We start from the raw sequence: 8,653 nt of genomic DNA, 5'->3' as shown, positions 1-8,653 counted from the left end.
CCACGGTAATTTGAGATGTGCTACTCTTCGTTGGGAGCGACGATATCATATATGTATATTATTGTATATGACTATAATTCAGGGACCGTAACGGTTATGTTCTTTATCAAAAAAGTGAAAAAATAATCGTTATTTTTTCACCGCTATATTTTCAGTCATAAATAAAAGCTACCAATTGACTTATATTTTTTCGGTCAAAAATAAAAGTTAAAATATGACTTATATTTTTTCGGTCAAAAATAAAAGTTTACACTTGACTTTTATTTTTTCGGTCAAATATAAAAGTTAAAATATGACTTTTGTTTTTTTCGGTCAAAAATAAAAGTAAAATTTTTTTTTTCAGTCAAATATAAAAGTGTAAACTTGACTTTGAGTTTTTCCGAAGATTACGTTCGAAAAGCGTTTATGGAAATAGGCACCTATAAGGAGAAGCGCATTGATGTTGATACGGAACTTAGGGGTTACTGGGAGAGTAAAAAATGTATATATCCCCGACTAAGAGATCTCGTATGTATTATACATCAAGTGCCAGCGACACAAGTCAGTGTAGAACACGCGCTCTCAGCACTAAGCATATTCTTAGCGATTTGCGATACAATTTGTCGGAGCAGAACTTGGCAGCGATATTAATTGTTAAATTGAATTCCGTATCATTCCTGTAAAGAGGTGAATAATTTAAAGCTTGAATTAAAGAAACTCAATATATTTGGAGAAGATAGAAAATTGCAGTTGAAAGGATGTGCATTTTTTATTAAAACATATTAGTGGTATTCACCAAAGTGAGCAAGTGAGCAGATTAGCTCAAGCAATGCCAGTTGTCAACAGTCAAGCAACGACTGCTCATCTGCTCTTTTGCTAGAGTGCCAGGCTACTTGCTCAAGTTGGTGAATACCACTATTGTATTGTGAATATGTTAACTGCTATGTTGACTGAAACAATAAAAGTCAGATTTAACTTTTATAATTGACCGAAAAAATAAAAGTCAAGTTTTAACTTTTATATTTGACCGAAAAAATAAAAGTCAATTTTTAACTTTTATTTTTGACCAAAAAAAAATAGTCAGATTTTAAGTTTTATATTTGACTGAAAAAATAAAAGTCAAGTTTTAACTTTTATTTTTGACTGAAAAACTATCAGTCAAAAAATAACGGTAATTATTGCTGACTTTTTTGAAAAAAGTAAAAAAAAATAAATAAATCATATAGGATTAACATTCCTTGTCTAACAAGCATCACATTGCTATATACAAATGTTAAAAAGACCAATTCTTTCCGACGGACTTTTTGAATTGAAATTTTGAAAATAACTATTATTTTCGGTCCCTGCTATAATTTATAATAGAAGTCATATCAATTTATAAACATGTTTCACCATATAAATTAATAAATCTAAATATATGTGTTTTTACGTTTAATATGGTTTACATTTAACTAAATTATTTCATAACACATATTCTTTAGATTACTTCGACTTGTAAACAATAGCATTAATTAGTATTACCACAATAAAGGTCATCGACTAGCTATTAACGTGCTCGGACGTGTAGAGTAGTGCTATCGTCAGTGCCAATTCAATAAACAAAATAAGCTAAAAACCATAGTGCTTCTCAACACAGTGCTTAATATATTCCTTGTTACACTTTCGTAGCAATAACTTATAAACAAGTTCAGTGTTCGATCAAAATACCGTTTGTGCCTACCCAAAAATACCACCAACACCTGATCCGCCGGACAAAACAACAAACCGTTTTTTAATACTAAGGGAAATGGACACATACGACACACACACATTCCCTACACTTCAACAAAAACAAACAACACCCAGCCAACCAAAATACCTAACAATATCTTCAACTAATGGACAATTAATTAAACTTTCCCCGTTTGTAATAAAAAAAGGTATTGATGCGATATCTACCCAAATAGACAGCATTAAACAGCTTAAAGACGGTTCACTACTGGTTTTTGCACGCAATTCTAAAGTAGCTGAAAAATTTTTAAAAACCAAATCTCTTCTAAACATTTACCCTATCACAGTCAAGCTGCAAGACAACCTCAACACGGTGAAAGGTATAATATACGCCCCATGTCTCAACTTCGTAAAAGAAGATGAAATTGTCCAAGAGCTATAAAGTCAGGGAGTGACCAGTATTTTCAAATTCACCCGCACACTCGACGGAAAAACAACCCCCACCGGAAAAATCGTTGTAAACTTTGACCTGTATCACCTTCCAAAATCACTAGATGTGGCTTGGTACAAAGTAAAAGTGTATCCCTACTACACTAACCCCATGCGTTGCAGAAATTGCCAACTCCTAGGTCATACCAAAACCAGATGCTCTAATCCAAGCACCTGTGAAGGATGCAATTTGCCGCCCCATTCTCCAGTTGAATGCACACGCAAACAATGTGCAAACTGTGGTGAAAATCATTCCTCCTCTGATAAAGACTGCCCCAGGTACAAGCAAACAAAAGACATTTTAAAAATTAAAACGACAGAAAAATGCTCTATGGGGGAAGCGCGTCGCAAATATAATGAAAAACACACTCATACACAAAAACCACAAATTTCATACGCCAACATCACCAACCCAACCTTGAACAAACCAAGCACAAAAACAACGCCAAATACATCTACATCTACATCCGCAACATACAAACGTCCAGCTTCGCCAACAAAAGCTAATATAACTAAAATAGCAAAAACTCAAACGCATCTTAACAAACTCATAACCGACAACGACTCTACTACCAATAAGACATCCACCCAAAATACTCAATTTACAAACGAAAATGTAAACTCAAACAAGAAAAATCTACCAACAACTAATCCTTCTCACGAAGACTCACATACCCACTCTAGCCAAACGCAAATCTCTTCGCAAACCAACACCACTTCATCTCCACTCAGCCAAATAACACAACAATTATTAAACGAAAGCAGCTATTTCATGTCAGTCTCTGATTCCGAAGAAGAGCCTAAACTATAAAAAAACAAAAACAAAAACAAGCAAATTATCAAATCAAACATACATACTTACTCTAATATTACACATACATTCACAAATGATTTTTAAAATAATACAGTGGAACATTAAGGGCTTCCTAAACAACTATAATGAACTTAACATGCTAATAAAAGAACAAACTCCCACTTTCCTGTCTTTGCAAGAAACTCATTGCCCCGCAAATTTTTCTCCAATTGTACCCAAAAACTATCTCAGCTACTTCCATAACACCCCACAAAACACGACATCCAAACAAGGTGTTGGTGTACTAATAGAAACAAATATTCCACACAAAATAGTACCAATAAACACACATCTGCAAATAATCGCGGTCGAAATCAACTTAAACCCAAAATTTACAATAATAAGTTGTTACATACCACCTAATCAACAAATTCCCTGCCAACATCTAACCAATCTACTTGCGTCCATTCAAACACCAGTTGTACTGCTAGGTGACTTTAACAGCTGGAACCCTTTATGGGGCTCTCCATCGCCCAACTCTCGAGGACAAATTCTTGAAAACTTTATAAATGAAGCGGAACTATGCATTTTAAATGACGGTAGACCCACACATTTATCAACACATGGTACTTTAACACACATAGACATCACATGCTCCACACCAAACTTCCTTCCATTTATCACATGGAACGTTTTAGAAGACCTTTATCACAGCGATCACTTCCCTGTGATATCCACAATCACTCTATCACAAACTTACAACACCCACTACACAACAAAAAAGTTTTTATGCGATTTTGCAGAATGGGAAAAATTCAACCAAACTGTGGAAGGCCATACAGCGATAACCCAAACAAGGAAGCAAATAATCAGCGTTGCCATTTTAGCCGTTTTCCGGCTAGATTTAGCCGGTTTTGATAGCAACTAGCCGGAGAAAATTCGATCTAGCCGGCAGCCGATTTGTTAGCCGGTTTGTAAAAAAAAGTTAGCCGTTTTTAGCCGATTTTACTATTTGCCTAATTTTCAGGTGCAAAAAGTAAACAAGTTGTTCGAAAGCAATAATGCAGACCCAATGAAGATTTTTAATGAACTCAATGGTTTACTTTCGCATCTAACTTCCTAGTGGTTATTAGCGCGGACACATTTGATCCTATATGCTCCCCGTTGGAACCACACCTTGATCCATTTCCTCAGTTTTATCACAGTTTTGAAGAGTATTTAAAAACAAAAGTAAGCACAAACGCTTTTGACCACGAAGCCGAGAAAATAATTCGAGAAAATGGTCGCTATTTTATTATCACTTTAATAAAGGAATTACGCCAACGCCTCCCTCCAAATATTGCCACACTAAAAAAAATTGCCTTTTTTCGGTTGGAAATGCATTAAGAGTAATTAAACCAAAAGTATTTGTTCAACTACAGCAACAAAAACACAAATATAATGCCGACGAAATAACATCCATAGAGATGCAATGGCAACGGTTAACGTTACATACCTGGCGTAATTTAGACTCAACTGTAAAATTTTGGGCCGAAGTTTATCAATTTCGAAATGCCCTAGGAGAAAACCCTTTTGCTGACCTTTGCAACCTAGTTTTTAGTTTTCTTGTTTTGCCTATAAGTAATGCAGAAGTAGAGCGAATATTTAGTTCAATGAATATAATAAAAACTAAGCAAAGAAATCCAATGTGCGTTAAAACGTTAAACGCTATTTTATATATAAGATACGGTTTAAAACGTGAAGAAAAATGCTGCCATAATTTTACTGTAGATGACGATCTCTTAAAATTAATGAATTCAGGTATTGTATATAACAGTGATTCATTTGATGATGGAATACACTGATGAGGAATATACACTCTATATAAATTAATGGTGTTAACTAGTCTTTCGTTTCTTGCGATTTATTTAAATAAAGCATGTGAATTTTCACTAAAACATTTTAGCCGTTTTTAGCCGCTTTTTTTTGCCCATCTAGCCGGTCGGCCCAAAAAGTTCTGGCAACACTGCAAATAATATGACCAACGCAATACGTACAGCAGCTAACCTATACGACCCTCAATCTTCAAATAGAGGCAGAAAACGCGTACCTTGGTGGAACTCATNGAACTCAGGGCTGGCTTTTTTACGAAGTGGAAAGATGGCAGCATGGCACACTTTCCGTAGACACCCAACACAACTAAATCTCTTAGAATACAAAAGAAGAAATGCAATTTTTCGCAGAGAAATGAAGCAACAAAAGAAATCCAGCTTTCAAGACTTCGCAAAAACAATAAACGTCAACACATCAGCACAGGAATTATGGAGTAAAGTCAAAAGACTAACAAATCAGAACACGCAACACTCAATTATAGCACTTCAAATCCACAACATATAATTACTCACCCCAAGTTAATAGCCCACCATTTTGCCCAAAACTTGTCAGAGCACTCATTAGACGAAAACTTTCCCGACCAGTTCAGACAAGCAAAGTCGCTGCAACAAACTCCCAATCAAGTTACCTCGAAAAGTGCAAGGGAAATGGAAGCCGACATAACAATTAGTAGTAGTAGTAGTAGATTCTTTATTTAGCCGTAGCTATTTAAAACTTTCAGGTACAGTTTAGAAATACAAAATGTATCTTAAGAATAGTTAATTGACTTATTGTGAGCTATAATGTTCTCTAATATGATATATTATCAGTCTTTTAAATACATTAATATTTCTTTCGTTTTTTATATTGCTTGGCAATTCATTGAATAGTTTTAGACCTTTATACATTAAAACATTTTGTGCCTTATTGGATTTATGAAATTTGATTCTAAAATCATTCTTGTTTCTTAAGCTGTAGGGTTGCGCATCTCCCACATATGTTATTTGACTCGTTAAGTACTTTGGTAATAGATGATATTTCATTTTAAACACAAAAAGGAGTACGTTCATAGTGGTTCTTTGATTAATATTTAACCATTGCAGTGTGTCTAGCATATAGGTGATTGGCGTCAGCCTGCTACATAGTAGTATACACCGCATCCCTTTGTTTTGTAGTTTTTGCAGCCTGTTTTTCATCTGTGTTGATCCCAGGAATAAAATGGTTGAACAGTAATCAAAGTGTGGCGAAAAAATCCAATTTTTTTTGAGATTTTCCTGCAGATGTAATCTATGTGTTTATCAAAATTTAGCTTTTTGTCAATGACAATGCCGAGAGATTTTATTTCATCAACTTTATCTATTATTGCATCGTTAACTATAATATTATCTTCAGATTCGCCATTGATCACAATTGCTTTCGTTTTTTTTACGTTGAGTTTTAGCTTGTTCATATTAACGTAGTTATAGACAAATTTCAAATTATAATTCAATCTAGCTATACACTCCTGACTTGATTTTCCAGACGTATATAATAGTGTGTCATCTGCAAACTGACAGATTTTAACTCCTTGTAGTATATTTTCCATATATTTTGTATGTAGAACTACCACTAACCACTTCTTCTTTATCTGTGACACTAACCTTTGGCACAACCGCTGCTTTGTATGTTGAATTTTTACTGGCCACCTTTTCTTTGTTACAAACATTAAGATTCGTTACACTGTTTACAACATCTGTGTCTGCAGTTTCATCCATAAACTCTACATCACCGATTTTAAGCTTGGCTTCGCTTGCCTGAATAAAATTTCTGCCTAAAATAACTGAATAACTAATCGATTCGTCAGGAACTACTATAAGTTCAATCAACACGTTTTTATTGAGCACTTTGACATAACAAAATATTTTTCCAAAAATTGATAGTTTTGACTTATTGAGACCATAGTATGAGTTTCTTTCATCTTGTAACTGCACTCTTCCCGGTACAAGGCTCTTCTTTACAAGACTTATTGGGCTCCCCGAATCGACTAGGCATTCTATAACCATATCAACATTAAGATTATCTACGATACTAATACTAAAATAACTTACAAAATTGCTACTGGATGTCGACTTCTTGTAGTTTTTGCAGCTCGCCGCAAAATGTCCGCGTTCGCCACACGCAAAGCACGTCCCGTATTCGCGCTTAGGCTTGCTGCACTCTTTTGCGATGTGGCCGGAGCAATTGCAGTTGTAGCACCTTAGCCGCTCTTCACCACTTTGTAAATTCGTTTTTGGTGCGGCTCGTCGCGGCAACTCGACAGTCCGAAATGCTCTAGTCACCTCACCAGCACTTTTAAAATTCTGAAGCTTGGCTTGTATCTGCAATTGTTTATTAGGAATGCCGTCTACGAGGTATTCAACAAATTCTTCGTCGCATAGGTTGAGGCCAGCGCTTAACAGCCGCTTCTCGTTAGCGTAGCTACTGAACTCTTCACCAAACTTCCAAATTCGCCTTTCAAATTTTCTACGTACATTGAGCAAGTTGTCTTTCTTTGCGAATATTGCCTCCATTTCTGCGAGGATTTCGCCAACAGTGCGCATAAACATCTTGTTGGAGTTGTACCACATCAGGGCTTCGCCTTTCATTTTGAGCCGTACGACTAAACTTAACGCCTCATCGCTGACTTGTAAAACTCGCTGAAAATGGAGCAACTGAGACCGCCACATGTCAAAATCCTCGCTTCCGTCATAGTCGGCATAAGCTCTTTCATAGTCTCCAACCCAGGTTTAGCGTTGTCTGTTGCGACCGTCAATTTCGCTCCGCCTTGTTGTAGCTCTAATTTTAGTTTAAGCAACTCTATCTCCTTTTCTAATAGACTTACTTTCGTACCATCGAATTCACGGGTGTTACTTGGGCCGCACCCTAGCTCACTTGTCACGCTAACAATTTCTTGCGAAAATTCGCGCCGCTCTACGCCACTGCCTCTATTCGCACCGTCGTTGCTATACGCACCGTCGTTGTTATGCGCACCATCGTTGTTAGACGCACCATCGTTGTTAGACGCACCATCGTTGTTAGACGCACCATCGCTGTTANACGCANCATCGTTATTCGTGCCGTNTCTATCATTTGTAAAATCGCCATCATCGTCGTTATTCGCTCCATCGTTGCCACGCTCACCATCGCCGTTATTCGCACCTTTGTCATTGGTTGATCCCTCGCCGTTATTCGCGTCGTTGCCGTTGTTTGGTCCATCGCCGCTATTCGCACCATTGCCAGCACCTTCGCCGTTATTTTTTTCTTTGGCTGTACCATTGCCTCCATCGATATTTGGTGGCACCGTAGCTTTCGCGCCGCGTTTTTCTGGCACACTATCACCTCCAGGCACGTCAATGGCTCCTGGACACAAGCCCCGTGCTTCTGCCGACAGCTCGCTAAGTCGTGCAGCCAGCGACGCTTTTGCTCCACTAGCGTTGAGCCCCACTGCCGTGCACCACGCTTTTAATTGAAGTAGCGAGTACTTCTCCGCGTTAATTGTTTCCCGATTCATATTGAAATTTTAAAAGCTTTACGTTGGAAGGGTTCTGTGACCACTTCTGATGAAATGTACAGGTTCAAGTTAATAAAGTGGTAGCCGGGTTTTAAATAAAACACCTTCTCCTTTCGCTGCACAAATTGGAATGTCTTCTTTTATTCTTTTCTTTTCACAAGATGGTGTCTTATAACTAAATCTTAAGGTCTAGTTACACTATTCGTGTACTAAAAATATGCTAAAGGGACTATTACACTATTACAATGATTTACATGATTTATTAATCTATTACTTAAGCTAGCCTATACAACGCTACTACA

General features: G+C 36.8%; 4 protein-coding genes across 18 annotated transcripts in view; all 4 read right to left on the bottom strand.

Moving 5' to 3' along the window:
• Positions 1–8,653, bottom strand: part of LOC108359950 (guanylate kinase-like) — a 74,588-nt gene that overhangs the window by 34,618 nt on the left and 31,317 nt on the right. The window lies entirely within an intron of this gene.
• Positions 1–8,653, bottom strand: part of PIP4K (phosphatidylinositol 5-phosphate 4-kinase) — a 122,884-nt gene that overhangs the window by 82,956 nt on the left and 31,275 nt on the right. The gene's annotated exons all lie outside the window — the stretch shown is intronic.
• On the bottom strand, positions 6,415–7,549 carry LOC108360013 (uncharacterized). Its single transcript, XM_017612152.1, has 2 exons — positions 6,910–7,549; positions 6,415–6,854 (listed from the first exon to the last, which is right to left on the bottom strand). The coding sequence occupies exons 1-2, from the start codon at positions 7,525–7,527 to the stop codon at positions 6,846–6,848; spliced, it is 627 nt and encodes a 208-aa protein (XP_017467641.1). The 5' UTR covers positions 7,528–7,549; the 3' UTR covers positions 6,415–6,845.
• Positions 7,610–8,351, bottom strand: LOC108359907 (uncharacterized protein DDB_G0290685-like). Its single transcript, XM_017611986.1, has 2 exons — positions 7,683–8,351; positions 7,610–7,636 (listed from the first exon to the last, which is right to left on the bottom strand). Exons 1-2 carry the CDS (start codon positions 8,349–8,351, stop codon positions 7,610–7,612), a joined length of 696 nt encoding a protein of 231 aa, XP_017467475.1.

The sequence above is a fragment of the Rhagoletis zephyria genome, unplaced genomic scaffold (genome assembly GCF_001687245.7).
Source record: "Rhagoletis zephyria isolate East Lansing unplaced genomic scaffold, Rhagoletis_zephyria_1.1 Rzeph_scaffold_00014, whole genome shotgun sequence".
Taxonomy (NCBI): Eukaryota; Metazoa; Arthropoda; class Insecta; order Diptera; family Tephritidae; genus Rhagoletis; species Rhagoletis zephyria.
Note: the sequence above shows the minus strand (reverse complement) of the source record. Positions and strands in the feature narration are given on the sequence as shown.

Excerpts from the sequence above, each read along its gene's own strand:
- LOC108360013 (XM_017612152.1), bottom strand. The coding sequence starts at position 7,527 with ATGTGGCGGTCTCAGTTGCTCCATTTTCAGCGAGTTTTACAAGTCAGC.